General features: G+C 41.9%; 3 protein-coding genes across 8 annotated transcripts in view; 1 reads left to right on the forward strand and 2 right to left on the reverse strand.

Annotated features, from left to right (window-relative positions):
• The window catches only part of magl (MAX dimerization protein MGA-like), a 28,072-nt gene extending 17,975 nt beyond the window's left edge, over positions 1-10,097 (reverse strand). For 4 of the 6 annotated variants that reach the window (XM_036134187.1, XM_036134189.1, XM_036134188.1 and 1 more), the window contains exons 1-3: positions 9,548-9,892; positions 5,995-7,163; positions 18-483 (exon numbers count right to left, since the gene is read on the reverse strand). In XM_036134187.1, coding sequence (XP_035990080.1) covers positions 18-483; positions 5,995-7,097 — 1,569 coding nt within the window. In that variant the 5' untranslated portion in view covers positions 7,098-7,163; positions 9,548-9,892. The other 2 variants (XM_036134185.1, XM_036134186.1) reach the window with 2 other exon arrangements.
• A 4,725-nt stretch (positions 10,098-14,822) lies between these two features.
• Positions 14,823-23,564, reverse strand: LOC110368761 (gonadotropin-releasing hormone receptor). Its single transcript, XM_036134181.1, has 3 exons — positions 23,559-23,564; positions 21,159-21,224; positions 14,823-15,763 (listed from the first exon to the last, which is right to left on the reverse strand). The coding sequence occupies exons 1-3, from the start codon at positions 23,562-23,564 to the stop codon at positions 14,933-14,935; spliced, it is 903 nt and encodes a 300-aa protein (XP_035990074.1). The 3' UTR covers positions 14,823-14,932.
• LOC105929084 (bromo adjacent homology domain-containing 1 protein) overlaps positions 21,193-24,421 on the forward strand; it is a 55,226-nt gene continuing 51,997 nt past the window's right edge. The window contains exon 1 of the mRNA XM_012866700.3: positions 21,193-21,996. The gene's annotated coding sequence lies outside the window, so the exon portion shown is untranslated. The remainder of the gene's footprint in view (positions 21,997-24,421) is intronic.

The raw sequence follows: 24,421 nt of genomic DNA on the forward strand, positions 1-24,421 counted from the left end.
AACCACGACTCTTTTACCTTTGAGGTGAACGACACAAACAGCAGGCCTTCTATGTCATCCAGCTCTGGCTGCATGGCGACTGTCAGTGATTGTCTGTAGGTCACTTTGGCAGAGGCGGCCGCCCTTTTCCAAGTCTTTGGATGGTACATTGTCCAGCGCGTCTTGACCTTCCTCCTCCTCTTCTTGCGATACCGAGCCGATATTCCCTGGGTCGCTTTGGAGGTACCAGGTTTATTGGATGTTGGTTTAGGCGGCAGAGTCAAGCCCGAATTTGTCGTGGGAGGAACAGCGGTGCCGTCCTCTTTCTCGGGTTCAACGCCAGGCTGGTTCTGGACGAGCACGAGCTCACCCAGTGCATGCTTGCCCCTGATACAGGGCACATATGTATCACCACTACTAGACGGGTCGGACATTACGGGCTTCAGCACCAGTCTAGTCTCTTCTGCAGTTGCAGAGGCAGCCGAGGGAAGTTCACTGTTGTCGCTACATGAAACAGAGAGATGGTTATTAATACCATACAAAGGTAAAGACAAAATGTCAGTCATAAGAAAGTAATAATAAAAAACTAAGCCTCACGTACAAAGGTTTGGTAAAAAAATAGGTGCAACACATTTGTGCAGGTTGATTACTCTTACAGGGTATGCTGGGAAGCTCTTGATCATTTACTACCTCCATGCCTATACAAACTGTATACAATAAAAACTGTTCTAAGGGATGGAGAAAATACAACACCACTGGCTTTTTAAATCTATGTGATTAGTCATTATTTCCCAGTGTATTCAATATTAGTTTTCATTAATCAGAATATTATTATTCAAGAGAACAGCTTTTAATTGAGTTGGACATCGATCCTTGTTGAAAACAAAGCGCAACCAACAAACAAGTCTGTGTGTTAAACAGTTTGACCCGTACTTAATGCTATGGTGAGATTCCTGAAAGTTTCTGGTTAAAAAGTATTGATTATATAAACTCTAAAACAAGAAAGAAAATTAGAAAATCTCCCTGCTGCAACCACCTTCCATGTGGAGGCAAACCCACATTAAACACATTATCGACACCTAAAGGACACGTCTCGACCTCTGCTTTGGAAATTGCGTATTTTAAAACTGTGATTATATTGCAAATGCGATTAATTATTCAGGCCGAGCACTGACTGGTCAACTTTTAGCGTAGCAGTCCATCATGCTGAAAGGCGCTGCAGAGAACCCTGCAGTGCGCGTGTTTTAGGAGAGAAGCGAGGTCTACATTGGCTGGCATGCATAAACAGGACAGTTTGGAGCCAGTTTCACAGACTGGGTCCCCTATCCAACCAAAAGGTTTGTAGGATACTGTCAAAACAGTCTTCATGTGGACTGGGCTTCAACCTTTCCTGATAAAAGTCCAACTTTTAAAGGTCTATTTTTGTTTCTGTCTATCTCATTTTGGACCATCTTCTTTCTACCATGCGTAACGTGATATTTTATCATGCAGGGAAGAGAATTGCCTGAGCAGGGCACATCTCCTTCTGTTTGCATTAATAAATATAGGCATGTCAAAAAAAAAAAAAAATGAGTTTTGGATTCACTTATTTGAGCCCAGTTTCTAATTTAGTGACGCGTATTTGGATGCCTGGGCGGTTCAGTTTTTCAGATTTAAACGTACAGCATGTTTGCCATGAGAACCTCGGTCTGGTTCTAAAATAGTGTAAATCAAAACCAGGGTCCAACATGTAATTTCTTGGTGAATAAGGAAAAACTCAAATCAAAACCGTAAAGTTGCAAAATTAAGTATATCTAGAAAAATAGTTATTTACAAAATCCCTAGAATTTAGGAGGGGGGTGTACTTACTTTTTACAAAGCATTTACAATGTCATGTGACAATCCCTACTTCTGCTGTATTTTGTCATATTACAATCACAAACTCCAATCCCTTTTATAATTGCTTTGATTTGTATTTATTATCATAAGTGGAAGAGCAAGGATACTTGGCTTTCTATTATTAACTTCTTTACAAGCAAAAACCTAGATTTTTTTTTTAGCTACCTTGAGTTAAAACTTTTTGACGCCACATTTCACTGCAATTACAGCTCAGTATCAAGTTGGTTTCATACCAACAGGTTTTCTTCCAGGATTACCCTGTACTGAGCTCCACCCACCGCCTCACCACCTCCCTGTTGCACAACAGCGTCCCCTCAGCATGATGCCTCGACCACCATGTCTCACTTTGGGGATGACGGTTCCGAGGTGTCGTCCACATGCCACACTTTCAATATTTTATTTCTGAGAAACGCTAAAAAACATGTATAAATGGTTCTTCCACCTCTTAATCATGGGCTGATTTATTACAATTTCAAATAATGTGCACATAAATGTGTGGTTTTAGATTAATAAAATGTGACTAAATACAATTTAGTGGTCCAAAAATTATATGTGACGTGGTCCAAAAAAATATTCAAGTGCATCATTGTGTCTTAAAGATTCTTGGTTGTGGCAAATTTAAATTTCAAACCATTTCATTGAAGTAAAGTTTGTTTATGATGAGAAAAACAAGACAGGCACTTCTCAAAATGTAGCAAATGAATATAAAAAGATAATAGGTTGTTAGCTTTTATTTACAATTAAAACGAAAAATTTGACTGCAAACCTTTTTAATGGGTTTACAGTGATTAAACTTTTCTTCAATAACTGATCAGCTTTTTGCATCTTTCCATTGCTATTTGCACTATTTCTCTTTGGTGATGATCTCCAAGTCTTTGAGGCTTAAAGGCCTCCGTGTCATCACCCTAATCTTTGTCAGATTTAACTCTGGGCTCAGGCTGGGCCAATGGAAAACATTAATATCCCTCCTTGTCAGAAGAAGCATGTTGATAAAATAAAAAGACAGCCCTAAATCTGGCAGGTGTATAAATAATTTCGGCTTTATTTGTATCTCTATTGTAATAAAATATTTAAAGCCTTAAACCGTCGGGTTATGAAAAGTGCTCCTGGTCCTGTCAGTACTGACGTAACTATAGCTATTAATAAGCAGAAATCTGCTTTATGGTGCAATTAGTAATGTCACACTCTCAACTTTGTGGTTTCGCCGACAATTAGTTCTCACATATAGTTTAGTTCTCAGTGTCTGAAGAAAGCGAGCAAGCAAAAGGTGAGGTACAGCTTTTACTCTCAGTTTTAAAGGACTTCCCAATAACACTGCCATCCAACACTGTCTGGATATAGATGCACTGGTATTGGTACTGACACACGCTCTAATTTGATTGGTAAATAACATGTTGTAAGACATTTGTAACGTATAACAAACTAACAAGGTAGTTGTGTTGTGGATGCTCATGTCAAATGTGCTCCTGTTTGTCTGAGCTACATCATAATGTTACTGTGTTATACACCTAAACTCTGAAATCTGATTATAGACATATGGGTTTAAACACTGTAGTCAGATAATAACTAATCTGGTAAACTCTTGCTGCACGATGCATATAAACATTTCCAAATGGCTGAAATGGGTTAAATTCAAAGCTACAAGCGGTCAAGGAGCTTTAGCCTGGCAGTGGTTACTCTACCGCTACGTTTTTCCAGACGTTTTTTTTTTAAATGAATGGGTTCAGGGGGAAAAAAGGCTTATTTCACCCATTTCTACAGAATTGTTAAATACAAAAGGCGGCCAGGGAGTCAGCAGTGATCAGCTGCAGTTGTTACAGGTTTCAAACAACACGACAACCAAGATGAGAAAGTTCAGAACTGAAAGCTGATGGATCCTTTAGCCCAAATGCACACTGCCGATTTGCACTGGAAGCGGAGCATCGGCTGCAGAGTCTAGAGGTGCTACGAGAAGCACGTGCAGATTGCACAATAAAAGCCAGTAGCAAATGTGGAAGTCAGACCAAAACAAACAATTCTGTGGAAATTCAAACTGCTTCAAATTTTTTTCTTTTGCTTCCAGACATTTCCACGAGTTCTGTTCCACAATGGGTGAGAGCACGGAGTGCAGAGAAGCTATATTTGGTGCATTTAATGTAAGGGTTCCGGGTCTGAGACAGTTTCTGTCCCCAGGTTGTCTCGCTGATGAACACAATAAAGACCAAACAGCCTGAATTGTCAGCTACCCTGCTGTGAAACAAAACAAGCCCCGAATTTGGGGCTATTATTGCTGTGACCTGCAGTCACAGACATATAAGCTGTGTTTCCTTCCAATTCTTGTGCATATTTTGCGCTAACTTTTAAAACGTTGCAAAAAAAGAAGATGCAAATCAGACGTGTTTCCATTTAGTGGTTTGCAGCGAATTAACCAAGAGAGGCACAGCGTAACGTCGCCTCACCTTGGCTGTAGCAAACGTAAGTAGATGTTGCTAACTATCACGGACCACAGATCAGTAATGGAGTGAGGCTTTAATCAATGTGCCGATTTTTTATTTTGAACGAATGAGACTGTTGTTGCTTCCACGCCTGTTTTTCAGCGTTACGGGAAAATCTTAGAAGACGCTGGCAACAGAAACGGCTGATCCGACATGCGAGGTAAACATTTGCTACGTCAGAACCGATTGGACAAATGTGTTTCCATCTCCTCTTTAGCACATTTACCGTTTTTCGAAAAAAGTCAAAAAACCACTTGAAGCAAGCCTAAAAAAAAAAAAAAAATTGCGAAATTTTGCCGTTTCCATCATACTTCAAAAATCACAATAAAAAACATTGGAAATGCGACTATAGTTACCTTGAAAAGACAGCAAAGACATCATGCATAATCGTTTTTGTTTTACTGTCAAATTTATTGGTATCAAAATAAATACCACAAAATGCTGTGATAACATTTTAAACTCATATCATGCACCTTTTGACTGAGCTATTTGGCCACCAAGACAAGAGCTGATGCTTTCATACCTAAATTTACTGTATAGGCTGCCAAGCACAGGGGTGGCATCATCATGCTAAGGGCCTATTTTGGTGCCAGCAGGACCACATTAAAAACCTTCCATTTCACCTCAAACCTACACTGTGGTTAAATCTTGGACACAACTGGGCGATCCAACAGGATGATGGTCCACATCTACACTGGGTTGGGAATAGATAAGGCATGCGAACATTAAGCAGCTGTGTCAGAAAAGAATGGACCTCATGCTTAAAAGTTAGTTCCATGCCAGGAAAGCAAATTCTGCCATTTCTGATGAGATAAGAGGGAAATTATGCAATCAGAGTTAGGTTCAAAAAGTGCAATTTCTCTGCAATGACGCCAAGGAACGTTGCACCAAATAGTAATGATGCGTAGGGCAGGACAATAGCCCAATAATATATATCGATCAACAGAAGTATATCGATAATAGGAAAAAAAGCGTCAATAAAAAGTTCAATAGAAGAACAATTTTCCTTCCTTTTGCATTTTAGTTAATATTATGTTAGTTAGTTAATGTTAGTTAATATTATAGTCACTATATCCTCCCAACCAATCACAAACACAGATCCAGGAAGGCTTCGTCCCTTTGAAGGAGTTCAGAGAGCATGCGTTCTTTTTTTTTTTTTTAAACTTGCAGTTTTGGTAAAAAGTTGGTTGAATAAAGGGTTGAGTTCGAATTCAGAGTTCGTGTGCTCTGTATCTAAAAATAGGTCGCTAAGTAACAGTTTAAAATGGCCAGGGCTGCACTTAAAAGTATGTTTTTAATTTTTTGATAGTTATTGATATCGATCAATCTGATTTCTATTTTATCGATAAGCTTTTTTTTCTATATCGTCCAGCCCTAATGATACGCGCTAAAAACCTTGTGTTCGGAGAAAATCCAAACGTCTTCAAACTTGTTCAACAAAAATTTTACATTGGAAAAAGTTTTTTTTTTTAAATAGCAGGATAAAATAAAATCTAAAAACTACTGACATTCATGACCACGGTGAAGCTATGTAAACCACCAACACCACAACACAACTAAATCCCCAGACGTCATTAGAAGACGTGTCTGTAGTCTGAAACGTCTCATCTAACAGACGGATCCATGAGGCGTGAGCCGCAGACGTGGCGCCAGGCCGACTCACCTCGGATCCCTCCCCTCCTCTTGTTGCTCCTTGGGTTCAGCGGCCTTCAGGACCTCCGTCTGGCTTTCTGCCTTCACGGCGAGCGGAAGGATTCTGTTGAGACGCGGGTTGTTCCCGTCCTCCCTGAAGCCCTTGGCGAACGGGTTGTGATTGATCTTCAGCTGGGTGATTCGAAAGTTCTGATAGGTCGTCACTGCCATAAACTCAGTTTGTGGGAACGTAAAGGTGATGCTCTCAGGTCCCACGACCACAGGTTTGTCCGCTGTGGGTGCCTCCCCGTCCAGAACGGGAATAATGTGGAGCCTGGGAATGTAGCGGTGCATGGAGTGCAGGATCATGTGACCCTCTTGGTCCTGGAAGAAATTCGTCAGCTTGAGTTTATAGAAAGACACCAAGCAGGACATCCACTCTGAGCCGCGGCAGGGCGAGTGATGGTGGGGGAAGGCTCGGATCAGGCCCTGGGCCTGGTGCTCCGCCGGCCCGCTGGCCTCCCACTTGGACGTACTCCACCGGTACTTGTACAGACTCGACGGCACAATGGAGAGGACGAGATTGTACATCCGATCGGGCTCTAGGCCAGACAGGCGATAGCGGCAGTAGGGGAACATGCGGCGACCTTGTTTGGTGAGGATCATCTCAGTGCCGCACTCGCAGAACTGCTTCCATATGCTGTTGTTCTCCAACGTGACAGTGACACCTCTGAAGCTGAGCACAGCAGGAAAGCCCTCTGTAGGGAGCGGATAGCCAAACGTGGTAGGCGACAGCGTAGAAACCCAAGGGTAAGTTTCGGTAATGGAGATTAGACTTGTTCCCGGGCTCTTTAGAGAGTCTGATGCGGATGCCATCTGTGAGGTAGCGGGGCTTTGGTCCATCGTCTCTTCGAGCATTGAAGAAGGTGTCCCAGCAGCCTTGGCTGGGCTCGCTTCAGCAGGCGAGGAAAGAGCAGAGCTGCATTCATTGCTTGCCACGGAGATGGCTTTACTCTCCATTGTGTTGCCGGTGGCGATACTGGGCCTTGCAGTGGTTAAAGGGGAGGTAGGCGAAGAGGGGATGGAGGCAGGGGGGTCTGTGAGCGCTTCCTCCGATGAATGGGCGACCTCCATGGCTGCAGGTTCAGAGCTCAAGGCAGACTTGACCACCGGCTCCGATCATCACACGGCATTCGGCTCCTGAGAAAACAAGCAATGAAATATGATGGAGATTGCGTTCATATAAGACAGGCGAACATACCCCTAAATATTTTTTTCACAGTTTTCCAGTTACGACACACATCAATGCATCCTGTCAGGATTTTAGTCAATAAACCAACAGGAACCAGCTGATGATTATGAAGTTGAAGGAAAAGACTAAATGGTAAAAAATGTGGCGTATACTTGTCTTTATTCTGGTACCCATAAATTAAATCAAAAAACAATTTATTTCTAAACAGAATCATTCAGATGAGCGTTCTGACCAATGTGCAAAATGCCATGTTTCAACATCAACGTTGCACGTCAGTCTTTAAACATAGCGGTGGTACCATCATGCTGCTTGGAGGCTTTCTTCAGCAGCAACTGGGAAGCTGGTCAGTGTTGGTGGGAAGATGAATAGACAATTGGGCTTCAAAAAAGTTGAGATTAGGACAGAGGTTTACTTTTTCAGCACGACAATGGACTGGTTTGGAGCAAAGCATCTTTATTGTGTTAGAATAGCCCAGTCCAAGTTCACTTGCTTAAAAATTTAAAAAGATCTGTCCCAAAACCATGAAGACTGATGTTCCTTGATGCTCTCCATCCAATCTAACTGGGATTAAGCTAGTTTGCATTAGACGAATGGGCAAACATTTTTGGATCAAAGCTTTTAGAGACAAACCTCTGAAAGGAGACATGCAAAATCCACTCTTTTAGTCCTTAAATACATGTTCTTGTGTTGTCAGAGAATCCAAACTCTGACTAAACTATTTCTTGAATTCCCCAATATTTATGTTATTTGTCGCAATTCTGTAGTCCAAGCTGAAGGATGCTGAAGCTGCAAGTGGCTAAGTGAAAATGTTCAGTTGTTTGCTGTATTAACCCACACAAATATTTACACCGCCTGCCCCACCCCGTCCCCAAGCATAACATAAAAATGGCCGAACAGGGTGGAGGAGGCTTCCTTTAAATTTAAAGAGGCCGCACCAAACCGAGTTGCTCTCAGACATGCCAACAGAACAGGTGCAAAAGAAGGGTTGTGGGGCAAAAATAATGAGGAATTCATACCACAGCATCGCAGCTGTCCTTTACATAGACCACACCTGAATGATTTCAATGTGAAAGGGAGGCATCAAAAAGCATGATATGTCCCCTTTAAGACCTGCAGCTAAATTATATATATATTGCACAGTACTTTAAAAACCCCAAGAAACAGTAAGCAACCCTGCCATGATAACAAATGGTTAGGTACATAGGTACCAGGGGGGTTTTGTTTATGGGCACCAAAACGGAAGTAGGAAGGGATGAAATACCAAAGGCTGAGCAAGAAATAGGGACAAAAGCCCCAGAGGTGGAGCCATCGCAATCATTGCATCCAAAAATTAAGATATGTGCCTAAACAGCACAAATCCAGCACCTAATCAGCTATTCAGAACTCTTTGAATGGAATGCAAAGCTGCAATGTGTCCAATATGAATGAATCACAAGGTTCATTGCTTGGATAAAACGGAAACTCCTACATCCTAAAAAACATTTACAAGACAGTCAGCTATAGCGCTCACACCATCGGAAAATATGGCTGCCAAGTTAAAACCATGGGCCCCATGCGGTCGTTTAGGACGAGCCGACGTTGAAGAGTTATGCCATTAAGTGTGCGATTTGTATTTGTAAACAAATAACATAAGATATGCAAATAAACTTAGCTCTCTGGCTACATTTAGTTAATTTTGCAACAAGTTTCATTGCGATGACAACGTTTCCCGTTCGCGACGCTTACATCCAAATCTCTGCCAACAGGATGACGTGATGGTATTATTGTTATTATTATTATTTTAAGTCTATCGTTTCAAATGCTATTTGCGATCCCAGCGTGGACAACTTTGAAAACAGACCACGAAGGACATTTGTATCTGGCTGACCAATCGGCTGCTCGATGTCACCCGGTTAGGTCCGTAGCTGAAACGCCAGCCTGTATTGTTACGCTAAAAAGAAACAAAAACACCTCCAAACGTGCTCTTCTGATAAAAAATCACCTTGCAGAATGGCGGTCATCTAGCCAGAAAGGTGACCTGTTTTCGTTGTTATGCTGCCCCCCCTCCTCTCAACACACTCCGGTGTAATCACACCAGCAGACAAACAATAAAGGTGTTAATAAAGCGAAAGAGGGGATTACATTGGTCACTACTCGCTTGCTTACGACATTTACTCACAAATGTCATTCGCGTTTGTGATTTCCCGTCCAAAAAGAGAAGACGTCGGTGCTTTTAACACCAGTAGTTGAACAACAGCTCTCTTTCTTTCTCACACGCTGCAGCAGGGGAGGAAGGCCGCCCGCTCCGTCGCGCGCAGAGTTGGAAAAGTTGCACGTTTCGCTGAAAGCTCACCTCGCGGCGCCGTCCCGACGCCTCGTGCCACACGGGCACGCCGTAGCGATGACGTCTGCGGCGAAACTCCAACTGTTGCGCGGCGTCTCGGCCGCCGAAACGAGCCTCGGCAAATTCCCTCGAACATAAACACAAACTGGCAAATGGAGGCCGAGAGCCACGCCGCCGTGCTCGCATCGACCGACCTGTGTGCACGCCGCTGAGCCAAAAAGCGCATGCACAGTGCGTATCACCCCCTCCAATGGCGCGTGATTCCCGACCCGCGAGCGCCAGGGAAGCGGGAGTCCAGCAACATCCACGAGCTCATTATTCGCACGCCAATTTCTCTTAAATGTTTCCTTCTGCTCTCACCTCGAGTCCGCGAGCCGGTACAGACAACTCTGCAAGTTGCGTTCAATGCTTCCCGGGTCTTATTGTAAAAAGGCGTGACACTTCGCCTTTCTTCCTGTGGGTTTCCTTCACTTCAACCTTTTCGATCTCATCTCCATTCTCACCCCCTGTGAGTCTCTGACACACACACACACCCGCTCACACACACATGTCCGCGCTCTGGGGCTGTGACGTAGCACACTCAGCAAAGCGATAGAGCTCCAGTAGCCAATGGGCAAGCTGCTCCCCTTGGACAACTCTACTGGTCACTTCGTATTAGCATGGTGTAAAATGGCTTTTAAAGGATGACAGACGTCTGTACAAAGCAATTGCGGCCAAAATCGCATAGGTTTACTTCTTACTTTTAATAATTAACTAACACAGTGAGTCAGCATTGGACCCGACAGCTAAATTTAAAGTATTGAGCCTAAACAAGATGCCCTCAAAGCTGATTGGCTTCTAGAGGGTTAATAAGATGGCGGCCCGCACGTAACAGCAAAAAAAAAAAAAAAAAAAAAAAAGCACAATATTCATTGGCTTGTAGTTAAAAGGAAAACTGTTAAATTTTCCTTGTGTTTAGTTGATACTTAAGGAGAAAAAAACATACTAAAAGCAGTTTAGATTCTTGTAGCCTGATACATTTCAACGGTCCTATTTGAAGCTTCAAATAGGACCATTGAAATGGTCAGGCAGCTGGTGACCGTGACTTCCTTATTTACCAAACTCAAATCAAAACTTTTGTTAACAAACCCACCTAAGTCGAATGCTGTAACATAGAATGATCTTTTCCTTTGTTCATTTTGACACCAGCTCAAAATGTTTTGACTATTAAAAGCTCATGAAGTGCCTCCTGCGAAAGACCTAGGCCTAAGCATGTTTAGTTATAACAAAAAACAAATTGGTATTGTGTCCCAGGTGATAAAAAATGGGTGGGTAAATATGCAGCAAAACTTGAAAGTGTCCTATTCATATTGAGATGACGATTGAGAAATGTGTTTGTTTTAGGATGCCCAGGGGTTTGATTATTTTTGTAGTTTCCTGGGGATCCTGGAGCCTATTGATATTTTGCACTTTTAGTAAAATTGGCTTTTACTCATCTCACCTGTGTTAATTTTTGTCCACCTACTGCTCCTGCCATCTCCCCTCCTATTCAGTCAGCTCAGCCATAACCAGTTGTCAGGTTCTCTGTCTATCTACCCAGTTCTGGTCATGTTCCTGGTTCCTATATCCCAGTTATCCTGTAAGCCTTTTTTATCTATTAAATAAATCACTCTATACTCAACTTGCGGCTTTCCAGCTCTTGTCTGAGCTTTGGTCCTTAACTACTCTACACAGACCGGACAGTTTGCGGGTCCCATTGTGTTTTTGCTCAGGCTGGATGAGTACTAATCGGGCTTGGACATCACAAACAGTATTAAATCAGAGGCAACCGGACTTCTGCTCAGTCTTTCTGAAGACGTTTCGACACCTATCCAGAATCTTTGTCCATTCTGGCAGGTCGCGCTTCAGCAACTGGGGTCGATGACTGATAATTTGCACAGGCATAAATGGACTTGGGTTCACAATGGGGATTTTGCATAAGACCGACATGTTCTCTAAAGACAACTCATATCAGAGGAACACGTTGGACACCTTACATTGGTCTTAGCTGGGTTTCAGACAGTTATTGACAAAAATGTATTCAAATTCTGTAACATACAGTACCCATATGGGTCAAAGTTTTTTTTTTTTTTTTTTTTTTACCAGAGTTGTCCTGGTTTAAACCTACATGGAGTCACTACAGAATTTGTTGGGGTGAAGAAAAAATTTCACTCCTTCCATTCCATATGTTTGCATTTTTGGTTGCTTCTCACCAACTTTTCCCAGGTAAAAAAAAAATGCTGCTGGAGTTGTTTCACACCGATTGTGCATTAATTTGCAGGACCAGAAGGATTTTTTTTCTTCACTTTGACAAACAGAGATTTATTGTTATTATCTACAATGTCTTGCAAAAGTATTCACAACCCTTGAACGTTTCCACATTTTGTCACATTACAACCACAAAAGAATATATTTTATCAGAATCTTATGTGAAAGACCAACACAAAGTGGCATACAGTTGTGAATTTGAAAGAAAATTTTACATGATTTAAAAAAAAATTTACAAATAAAAAACTGTGCGCAAAAGTATTCAGCCCCCCTATTTTCTCTCAGTGCAACCAATTGCCTTCAGAAGTTGCCTGATGATTGCCAATGACTGAATAGAGTCCACCTGTGTGTAATCTAACCTCAGTACGAATACAGCTGCTCTGTGATGGCCTCAAAGGTTGATTAAGAGAATATTGGGGAGCAAATAGCATCTTGAAGTCCAAGGAACACACCACACAGGTCAGGGTTAAAGTTGTGGAGAAGTTTAAAGCAGGCTTAGGCTATAAAAAGATTTTCCTAGCTTTGATCATCTCACGGAGCACTGTTCAATCTATCATCTGTAAATGGAAAGCGTATGGCCGTCCACCTAAACTTACAGGCCAACCAAGGACAGCACTGAACAAAGATGCAGCCAAGAGGCCCACGGTGACTCTGGATGAACTGCAGAGATCCACAGCTCAGGTGGGGGAATCTGTCCACTATTAGTCGGGCACTGCACAAATGTGGTCTTTATGGAAGAGTGGCAAGAAGAAAGCCTTTGTTAAAAGAAAACCATAAGAAGTCCGGTATGTTGGGGACACAGCAAACAGGTGGGAGAAGGTGCTTTGCTCAGACGAGACCAAAATGTAACATTTGGCTAAAATGCGGAACACTATGTGTGGCGGAGTACTAAAACTGCACTTAACTCTGAACACACCATCCCCACTGTCAAATATGGTGGTGGCAGCATCATGCTCTGGGGGTGCTTCTCTTCAGCAGGGACAGGGAAGATGGTCATGGTTGATGGGAAGGATCATATTTCTCCTATTTTAGCTTCCTTTCACTGGCTTTCTGTTAAATCAAGAATAGAATAAAAAATTCTCCTCCTCACGTATAAAGCCCCTAATAATTAAGCTCCATCATATATCAGAGCTCTGATTACCCCGTATGTTCCTAACAGAGCACTTCGCTCTCAGACTGCAGGTCTGCTGGTGGTTCCTAGAGTCTCTAAAAGTAGAATGGGAGGCAGATCCTTTAGCTATCAGGCTCCTCTCCTGTGGAACCAACTCCCAGTTTTGGTCCATGAGGCAGACACCCTGTCTACTTTTAAGACTAGGCTTAAAACTTTACTTTTTGACAAAGCTTATAGTTAGAGTGACTTGGGTTACCCTGAGCTACCTCTGTAGTTATGCTGGTATAGGCATAGTCTGCTGGAAGACATCAGGGTTTTTTCTCACTCTGCTGAGTTCTCCTACTGTTCTCCTATTTGCATTGCTTGTTGTTATTTAAACTTTTACCTTTTTGTTCTGTCTTTTTTTCTCTTCATAGTAGGTACACCTGGTCTGGCGTTCTGTTAGCTGTGACACCATCCAGGAGGCAGATCATCCGCTATTACCATGTAACATAGAAAGGATTCCTGAATCAATGAATGCTTCTGGGCTTTTGTGTCTCTGCTTCAAACATTTCAGTTACTAGATGTGCAACACTGGTAGAGGCATACCCTAAACGATTTGCAACTTGAACTGCAGCAACAGGTGGTTCCACAAAGTATTGACACAGGGGGTGAATACTTTTGCACAATGCCCTTTTCTGTTTTTATGATAAAAAATAAACCATGCATAATTTTCTTTGTTCTTCATAATTGTATACTACTTTATGTTGGTCTTTCATAGATTCCATTAAAATATATCAATTTTTCACTTGTTTTTGTGATTGTATTGTCACAATATGTGGAATTGCCCAAGGGGTATTAATACTTTTGCAAGCCACTGTACATCCTATAGCCTATTTTAGGCAAATGTGTAACTCCATTAAACACTAACCTATCAGCATGAAGTCACTTTGTGTTATTTTTGATTTAATCTTGGGTTCTAATCTGTCAGATTTGCCTAGCCCATGTTAATCCCTATATGGGCCCCATATGTAAATGGATGTTGGAGGTCAATGCAATGAATAGTTAGAATTTATATACATTTCTTTGTACGGTGGCCAAACCAACTTATTTGAAATTAAACATGCAGTGTAATAATAATAATGAAATACCAGTTAATGGCAAAAATACAATGTAATAGGTTTACGAGACAATAACATCAGAAAGCAGCCATGTTTATGTTGCTCACTCAAATACAAATCTATGGGCAAAGCTCCTGGGGTAAAGAAGCTGAGCAAGCTCTTACAGATTTAGTTCAAATGCATGTAAACTCACTTCCTAGAATCAAACACAGTTTACCTTTTTCCTTATCTTTGCATGTTTATCATATTCGGAATTACATTATTGAGAAGTATAAACAGTAATAATTACGTCATTATATCTGGATCAGGTCTGATTTACACAGCCAAAGTTACAATCAGATTAATTGGACAGCTGGGAGATTGATGTTGAACGAATTTCACTAGGATGACTTTCTACTGATGCTATCAGGAAAGCTTAAGATGAAAACAATATATCTATTAGCACACAGGAGTCATTGATGTGCAGAAACAGCTGAGCTGTCTCCAGCTGTTTTGTTTCGGGTTTTGTACAAAATGATTTGCTTCTTATCACCATGCACACTAAGATCATGATGCTCTGCTCACAAGACTAAACGCCTCTCTGCTTTATTCATTTAAGGTACTATACCGCCTTCACATGCTGGGCTGTTTGGAACGGTTCTGCCGCTTAGACTAAATTTAATACATAGACGCTGAAATCTTGCTAAGAAATGATTGAAAATATTTTCCCCTATAGAGGGGCCAGAATTTGGCAGTATACGTAAATCTGTCTTTTAATCCATTTATTACAGTAATGGTTCAAGGTTAAATGTGACATAGTTTTGTTAGCTGCTAAAAATACTAATTTCCTCACTACCATTTCATAGTAAAAAAAAATAACAGCTCTGAATTGATAAAGAATTTAACAGCAAAGCTGGTTCAAAGTTTAAAACACGGTCTGCACTTTTCAAGAGAAAACAAATGACTCCCTATCCCATACACATATGGACTAATAGACATATAAGAGGTGGAGATAAAGAACTTGATTTCATCCATAAAATGCTTGTCACTGGGTCTTAAAGTCCATTCAAGGATTAGGTAGAGAGTCCAGTCTACCTGAAATAATGCCATGGCTGCCACCACAGCCACCGTACTTCGCTGGAGTCCATGACTCTTCCCACTGGGGTGGTCTGGGCATCTGGCGTCATTCGCCGGTGTCACCGAATAAATCTGTCTCAGGAGTACTGTGATGGTCAGGCAGCTGGTGACCGTGACAATGATCAGGGGCAGCAGGTGGCAGAGGATCATCATCAGGTATTTATACACGCGGTTGAGGGTCGGACAGTAATTCTCACCGCACTGAAAGAGGTCGGGAGGGCAACCACCACTGTTTACCGTCGTGTTTTCCACAGATTCTTGAAGGGTGACAAACACTGGGAGACTGACAAGGGTGGAGAGCGTCACGCAGACTCCGCTCATCATCCCGGCAGACGTGACGCTGTCCAGCCAAATCGGGAGGCTGCCCCTGTGGTTGATGTCCCTCAGCTTCTGGTAGCGGAAGATGCAGATGACGACGGTGAAGAGGATGCTGGCGATCTCACCAAAAACAGTCATGAATCTAAGCAGGCGACACCGCCAATAGCCGGCGGCGGCTGAGAAAACCTCAAGAACGTGAACGTCGTAGATGTTTACGATGACAATTTCCTCTAGATTGGCTGAAGCGAGTCCCAGCAGAAATAGCTCAAACGGTTTAACGTGGGACACGGCGGTCTGGAAGATGGAAACGATGAGAAAAATATTACCTACAAATCCTATGCAAGAAATAAACGTTTTCAAGCCAAAGACGTAGACAGAAAGATGACACATTGTCCAAAGTTAGCTCCTCTTCCTCTTTTCAAAGTAGCGGTGAAATAGCTCTCCGGCAAGAAGACAAAGTCATGAAATTAATTTCATCTTTCCTTATCTTACCGCTTCACTGATCGTACAACCTTGTTATCGAGTTCAAAGAGGGTAGGAATCTAGATTGGTGATTGGCTGTGCTGATTGTAGAGACAGGAAAACAAGAGGCTGTTGGAAAGATGGAAGGCTGGGAGTAATTAAAGTCTTACCTCTGAGCTTTTTAGCACTTCATCTAGAGACCAATGCCTGAGCAACATGATTTTCCACTAACCGGTCTTACAAAAACTTGTTTAAAGCATTCGATGTTTTCTGTTTCACTGACCCTTTGACACTTCTTGTAAAACTGACACATAATGCTTTATACTAAATTACATTCCCTCTAAATACATTTGTGCATGTGTATTTCTGTATTGCCTGTTATGCACCTGGTTGCACGCTACCTCCCGTCCACTGACACAAACCAGCCATTTAACCAATCTGCAAGGATCTGGCAGGTGTAGGAAGTGGATGGATGCACTTTTAATTATATAAGCAGGTAAAATAATCCGACATTTAAAAAGATAAAAGGAGACAACCTGGAAACATAAAACATTTTAAAGGAATACGACACACATTCACCCCACACCCCATTAGCTTGATCAATAAACTGTGATATAAGATTCTCTCGTCAACCTCTTTATCCCAAGAGGTAAACTTTATTTAATCTTTAATGTAATCTTTTTTTTTACTTTTACTGACTTTAATGGGACAGGGGCTTCTGGACCTCTGGTGTTGTTGCATGACCAGATCATGTTCCAACTTGTCTCTTTTTGTGTTTGGCACTGTCTTGTTAGCCTTCGTTTTCTTTAACTAAGCCCTGCATCCTGATTCAGCTTGATTGTGAATCCCAGAGAGCGCATGTAACTAAGGATAAGCCCCACACTGGCAGCAAACTGGTAATCCGCGTGTTGCACAATGAGCCTGGACAGTGGGGGGAAGTTGTAGTCATTTTACCACCACCCAGCAACTGTTGAACACAGATTTAAACAATAAACCGTGATAAAACGACTCCAGTCGCAAGCTAAATTGTTTGTCCTTAGTGTCATACTTGATTGTGCCTTTTATGCTCGATTGTGTATGACTAAGAGATTTGCTGCAGATCATTTACAGGGTTGCAATCAAAAATGAATTCAGGTGTTAATGTTAAATTCTACACGCAGAGACGATGCTTTGATTTTTGTTTCTCTGGGCAAAAAGATGCTTCCTCTTCAGTTGAAAAGCCAGAAAACCCATTCGGTCATGCTAACATGCTAAATTAGCACAACCTGCTAACATTTGCTAATTTCTTGACACTATTTGTGTTTTTTTTTTTTTTTTTCAGTTTCTACAACTAAATAGTTTGCTGATAGATAGAGAATATGTGTATCTTTTCAGTTTGCTAAACAGGTTCTGAAGTTACACGTGACATTATCATTTAGTTAAATAGGTGAAATGTTCAGCTTAGTCTGAAGCTCACTGTGACTGTCATATTTGCTTTAATTAAAATGCTAATGTGAAAGAGTTCATGAAATGCATAGCCTGCTCATTAGCCACTGTAGAAGAAGTTAGTGATTGGTGAAAGATTTGCATTTAACAACCATTTAATTAAAATGAAAGCTGTGCTTGACTCTTGTGATTAACTTTGTGGTGGCTATTAAAAATGCTTATCTCTCATGTTAAGTAAGACTGTTACAGAAACTTACAGAAAAGGAAGATATAAATTAAAATATGAAATTGTTTTTTAATTTTATCAAGGGGAATGAAGGGATAAATCTTCACAAGCCTTTGTATTTACAGATAATATTCAGAAGAAATACATGTAAAGAAAAGCTTTAAGGAAATACTACATTTATCTCAACTATAAACTCTCAATTTACAAACGGCAAGATTACTAGAGCACACACCAAAGTTACTGGCATTACCTGTTAGGAACATGTTAATAACATTTCAAGTAAATGTTATTGTGACTGCAGCAGCACAATGTCACACTAAAAATATATATATATATATAAAAAAAAACTCTAGCCTTTAAATTCAATGGTTCATTAAGTGGAAAAAGTAAATGTCTCATGAATTGCATTTTTATTTACTTCTACAGCAGTTACTGGCACGCCTAACAATTTTTTTTTTTTTTTTTTTAATGAAACATGTTTTTTAAATTTACTTGTCTCTATTTCTTCATTTTGTATTCTCAAATGCTACATAAAACCTGATTACGATCCCAAAATATGAAAAAGTGAGTACTGGTGACTTTTTTTTTTTAACAGGAGCGTATAGTCAATACTCCAGAGAAGTTTGGGACTGGCCCTGGATTTCCTCCCAGTGGGACACGCCGGGAAACTCTCTAAAGGGTCAGAGCCCCTGAGGCATCTTGAACTGAAACAAATAAGCTGATTTCTTTGTGTGTAGAGGAGAAGTACCTATACTCAGTGTTCCTCCAGGTGAGGGAGCTCCTTGCCTTCCCTGAGGTGTGAGTACAGCTGCCCTGTGAAGAAAGCTCATTTCAGCTTCCTGTACCAGGGTAACATACTCGAAAGAGAAGTTTTAGGGGGTTTTGAAGCCTGGGTCTTATTAACCAGCTGTTAATAAGATCACGTAAACAGAATTACAGTGAGGTTTGCTACAGTGGGTCCATCATCCGCTCATTTGTATGAAGGCTTCCATAGTTTTCATGCTTTAAGTCTATAGTTAACATACATATTAAATGTGGAGTCATACTGGAACTGTGTTACCTCCTGTAAAGTTTTCTGGCCTAAGTGCAACACCACCAACATCCCTTTCATAATGTCGTGTCACTCAAAATTATTTAGCAAATAAATAGCATTTTAGATAATGTGCTCATTTTAAACATTTACATTTTTCATCGGTAAGTCCATACAATCTTAATGAACTCATAAGGATGAAAATAATCAGGATATTCTCAATTTCCTCTTTTTCATTAATGCAAATAATGAATTTAATTTGGTGACGGCCAGAAAAGCAGTTGTTTTGTTCATAGTACCTCTTATAAATGTCCGTTAAAGCTGTACTCTCCACATGCAAACAACCACTTTTAATTTGTTCCGTGCAGAGTTGCTGCCGCTACATATACAGTACACTGGTTTTAGACGCACTCTTACAACTGTGTCATGTTTGTTTACCTGTGTTGAATAAACAGGTTTTATCACAGCTTACTGTTGTTGATGTGAGAATCTGCCGTCAATCGGATCCAATACGTCTATTCTCAGAGAATAGACTTTAAAATACTTCTGTTAGTCTATAAATCCCTGAATGGCTTAGCTCCTAAATGCATCACAGACTTGTTATCAGTGCATCAACCCTCCAGACCACTAAGCTCTTCTGGCTCCAGCCTACCCCGCATACCTAGAACCAGAACCAAACATGGATAAGCAGCGTTTAGTTCCTATGCTCCACTCATCTGGAACAAACTTCCAGAAAACTGTAAAAGTGCTGAAAGCCAGAGTTCCTTTAAATCAAGATTAAAAACACATTTCTTTAGGATTACCTTCGACTGTCCTACTTAAATTGTTTTAAACATAATTAGTTCAACTTTGTAGTCCAACTGTTTTAATATTTGCTTTTGGTTTCTATTCGCCCATGTTTTATTTTGTTTCTAAATTTTATTCTAACTTGCTTTTATTCTGTTTTATTTTCCTACATTTTAATCATGTAAAGCATTTTGCATTGTCTTTGTACTGAAATGTGCTATACAAATAAATTTGCCTTGCCTTGCTGATGGGAAAGTCCGACCATAGCGACCATTGTGGTTGATTCTTCTGATAGGAAGCTGGGATTGCTAGTTGTAGCTCAGTAAGCCTGAGGCTCACATAGTGAGTTTTGTTTGTTTGTGGTACATGTTCCTTTATTGTTGGAACCCATCAAAGTCTTCTGAAATGCATTGTTATCGATCACACTGGCTTACAGCAAGAACACACTGAACTTGGGATTGACGCGAGTCCCAGACCTATGCGCTGGCTTGGGTCTCGACCAGACAACGTGTAAACATCTAGCTTCTGTAGCGATGACCTTTTGTGGCTTAGCGCTTTATGGAAGGGGTCGAAGTCTGATCGCTGGACAACTGCTAAGTCATTTCCTGGATCATATAGACTAAAGCATAACATGGAATTTGCAGAGAGGAGCAGTTGTTAGCAGCAGAAAGGTCGTGAGTTTGATTTGATTCCCTCCCATCAGAGGGAGCGGTACCAATGACTTTATTGTTTATGAAACCAACCTGCAGCAAGATCTGAAGACTCAGAAATTATTTCTGACAAGAAGAGTAAAAAGGTGAGATATACAGTATAATCTGAAGCACTTACTCTGCCAACGACAGGATCACTATGCTCAGTTCATCTTTTTGACAACCTCTACGTTTACATGGACAAAAACGTTTCGGAATAAACGGCCGATCAGAATAAAAATGTGACATGTAAACACACCAGTCAGAATATTGTGATCAAATTGAGCTCAATTGTAACGAAACTATAATCCGAATGAGACGGGTGGTTTGTGCCGACTGACAATGCAATAGACATGCATGTAAACGCTTGTCAGGATCAAGTTATTCAGAATGTGCCTAGCTGGCCTGAGTGCGCCGCACATGAATGTGACATATTTCTGCTTTGAGTGACGGAAATATGTCAGGGAGCAAAACTCTGTGCTCCTGAAACAACCTTTCTATTCGAAACATTAAAGTTATTATTATTTACATTTCAACTGTAATTCAAACCCGGTGCAGCTCCATCCTGTGCGCTCCGAAGACAGACAAAACTCGCACACTACCGCTCTGTTTGCTATTTTTTGGTGTTCGGCAAAGACGAAACTACTTCTTCTTCTGTGGTTTTATTTAAAGGACCTTTGACAACTGCGCATGTCAAAGGGGTTCAATTCTGAATAAAACCAGGTGCATATGAACGCCCATGATCGGATTAACTGATTGTGTGCCCATATAAACGGAACAATCCGGTTATTTTTTTTTTGTCTTTAATCCGATTACCTTTCAGTCGGATCGTAAAATCTTGTGCCTAAACACAGCTACTGTTGCCCTTTTTCTTTTTTTTTTTCCTTTTAAACAAGTAGGCCTATTCAAATCGCTCAAAGCACTATGTTCACGTAGAGTTTACAGTCCTGTTGTAAGCCCCAATCTTTTGTGCCCCCCAACAAAAAAGCCACTGTGTGCCTTTATGTGCACTTTATCAACCTGTTCCTCTGAATTTAAGCTTTCCACGGGGGTCGCAAAGCTCAGTTACACCTCAGTCCGGCTCTGACTTGTGCCTCCGGGCTTGGTCTCCGTGTCCTGACATTGCCACAGCGCATCCTTCCCAGAAAGTAAAGCGGCACCCTCACCCACCCCTACTTACGCGTTGATTCCCCTTTAAAAAAAAAAAAAAAAAAAAAAAAAAAGGGCGCACCATGTTGCCATCACATGCTTTCGGCGCACACAAAAAGTAGGATGTGGACGCTCCGGTCGTCGGCGCGCACGGCGCATTTGTCACTTGTGTTTTAAAAGAAGGGTGGAAAGACGTTTTCGGAGGATTTCTTTGCTTCGCACGGCAGGAAGGAGAGGGGGGCTGACTGAGCCCACCCAGTCTGTCTGTCAGCCAGTCGCCTTGTGCCGCCGCCGCTAGTTGTTGTTCAGCAGGAGAGCTGCTGGTGTGCAGACCAGAAGCTGCGTGGCGGATATACAGCGACGTGAGCCGAGCTCCTGCGAAACGGCAACTCTTAAAAGGTTTAGTCGGAAGAGTGGACGGGATACCAGGAAGGGAGAGAGGGAGGGAAGAAGAAGGAGAAGGAGAAAAAAACACACCACCACCACCAGCAGAGCTCGGCTCGGAGGGGGGAGAAGGAGTGTTGCCTTCTTCTCTTTACGGGGAACTGAGTTGCTGGCTCTTTTCAGCTGAGGAGGTCTGCCGAGAGGAGCTGCTGCGAAGCATCGGCTGATATCTGAGCTAATTCCCTTCAGTCGGATGAGGATTACCTTTTGGTATAAATAGGGTGTGTGGATTTTTATTTTTATTTTTTTATTTTTTTTACCTCTCCTATCTGTGAAAACAAGAAGAGGTAGAGGAGCCACGCAAACCTACGTTACGGTAAGTGTCGACTGCTCCACATCACCTTCCCTCTCGGGCTGTTTTATTTATTTATTTAAATATGTTTGTTTTATTCGGGCAAAATAAAGCTTGCGTGGCCAATTTTGTGCCACCCCCCCCCTTCCGCATTATATATATATTTTTTAAACAATCCCCCTGACTGCAAGCGCAGCAGATACTGGCCAGGATTATGGAGGAGATTCCCGGGGAGGAGTGAGTCGGACCGATTCACGGCCGCCGCCACTGCGCCGTATCCCCGGAAAGGAGTCCAACAAGGTCCGCTGCACGGACCCCGGAGCTTCTCTGGCATCACCAGGGATATATATATATATATATATATATATATATATATATATATATATATATATATATATATGATGGTGTGGAAAGGTGCCTGGAATGCCGCTTTCAGTCTGCGTGTCCGGCGTGGATTGACGTGGACAGGGCAGTGCATGAGTGTTTTCACGCTCCTGTTAAACTTTAAGATAAGATAGTCTTTATTGATCTCACATTGGAGGAATTCACTTGTCACATCGGCTCAATAGGAGAAGGTGCCAAAAGTAGGAAAGGGTGCGTCAGTTATATACAGTGTATCTTCCTATATACAGTGGATCAAAAAGAAAATGAGAGAGAGAAAAAAGAATATTAGGGTGTATATAGCCTGCATTTACCTGCAGAAGTGCACTGCTCCAAATAAATAAAACACCCTAGATCTGAATAAATTGAATATTCACATTAAATACTTTGTTCCTTTACATAGTTGATTGTGCTGACAACAGAAATCACACAAATTATCAATGGATATTATATGTATTAAACCCATGGAGGTCTGGATTTGGAGCCGCACTCAAAATTAAAGTGGAAACGCACACTATAGGCTGATCCAACTTTGATGTAATGTCCTTAAAACAAATCAAAATGAGGCCCAGTAGCGTGTGTGGCCTCCACATGTCTGTATGACCTCCCTATAAACAGCTCCTGATGAGGTGGCGGATGGTCTCCTGAGGGATCTCCTCCCAGACCTGGACTAACACACCCAGCACCTCCTGGACAGTCTGTGGTGCAACATGGCGTTGGTGGATGGAGCGAGACATGGTGTCCCAGATGTGCTCAGTTGCCCCTACACCCACACCATTACTGACCCACTGCCAGACCGGTCATGCTGGAGGATGCTGCAGGCAGCAGAACGTTCTCCACACCGTCTCCAGACTGTCACATGTGCTCAGTGTGAACCTGCTTTCATCTGTGAAGACCACGCGGCACCAGTGGTGAATTTGCCAACCTTGTGGTTCTCGGGCAAATACCAAACTTCCTGCACGGTGTTGGGCTGTAAGCATAACCCCCACCTGTGGATGTCGGGCCCTCATACCACCCTCATGGAGTCTAATTCTGATCGTTTCAGCAGACACATGCACATTTATGGCCTCCTGGAGGTCATATTGCACGGCTCTAGCTGTGCTCCTCCTGTTCCTCCTTGCACAAAGGCAGAGGTAGCGGTCCTGCTGCAGGGTTGTCGGCCTCCTCCACGTCTCCTGATGTACTGGCCTGTCTCCTGGTAGCACCTCCATGCTCTGGACACTATGCTGACAGGCACAGCAAACCTTCTTGCCACAGCTCTGAGCCTCTGGTGTGGGTTGTAGACTCCGTCTCATGCCACCACTAGAGTGAAAGCACCGCCAGCATTCAGAAGGTACCAAAAGATCAGGCAGAAAGCAGAGGAACTGAGAAGTGATCTGTGGTCTCCACCTGCAGAACCTCTGCCTTATTAGGGGGTCTTGCTAATTTCCTCTAGTTTCCACCTCGTGTCTGTGCAATTTGAACAGCAGCAGCTGAAACTGATTATCAATCAGTGTTGCTTCTTAAGTGGACAGTTTGATTTCACAGAAGTGTGACTGACTTGGAGTTACGTATTACTGTTTAAGTGCTTCCTTTATTTTTTTTGAGCAGTGCATTAACACCCCTTGAACTAATTTCCCTTTTTTTGTTCCCGCTTCAGTATTTTATTATGGTTTTTTATATGATACATTAACCCAACTTAGGGCATAATTGGGAGAAAAAACATTCCTTTTGTGTGTGTGTGTGTGTGTGTGTGTGTGTGTGTGTGTGTGTGTGTGTGTGTGTGTGTGTGTGCAGAAGCTTGAAAAAGTGTTTGCAGACTGCTGCTGTTTTTTGGCTTCTGTTTCACATCATCCAAAATCTAACATTGGTAAATACAATAAATAAATAAATACTTCTCTACTTATGATGTCATTTAGGGAAATGAAGCCATTCAGAGGTGGACATGCTGGTGTTCCTCAGATCATTTTTCTGTAACCTTGCGCTATTTTCTTTATAAGTCAAGGCGTGATGTGTTACTTTTAGCTTACTTCGTGTTGTCTGAAAGGTTTTATTTAAAGGATATCTTGATTCTACAGGTGTAGCTTTC

Source organism: Fundulus heteroclitus, unplaced genomic scaffold (genome assembly GCF_011125445.2).
Source record: "Fundulus heteroclitus isolate FHET01 unplaced genomic scaffold, MU-UCD_Fhet_4.1 scaffold_76, whole genome shotgun sequence".
Lineage (NCBI taxonomy): Eukaryota > Metazoa > Chordata > Actinopteri > Cyprinodontiformes > Fundulidae > Fundulus > Fundulus heteroclitus.

Bases quoted from the DNA above. Each gene is read 5' to 3' on its own strand.
- LOC110368761 (XM_036134181.1), bottom strand. The intron at 15,764-21,158 runs GTGTAACTGAGC...TCCATCTTCCAG, and splicing joins CAAGTCAGAGCCGGACTGAG to ACCGCCGTGTCCCACGTTAA.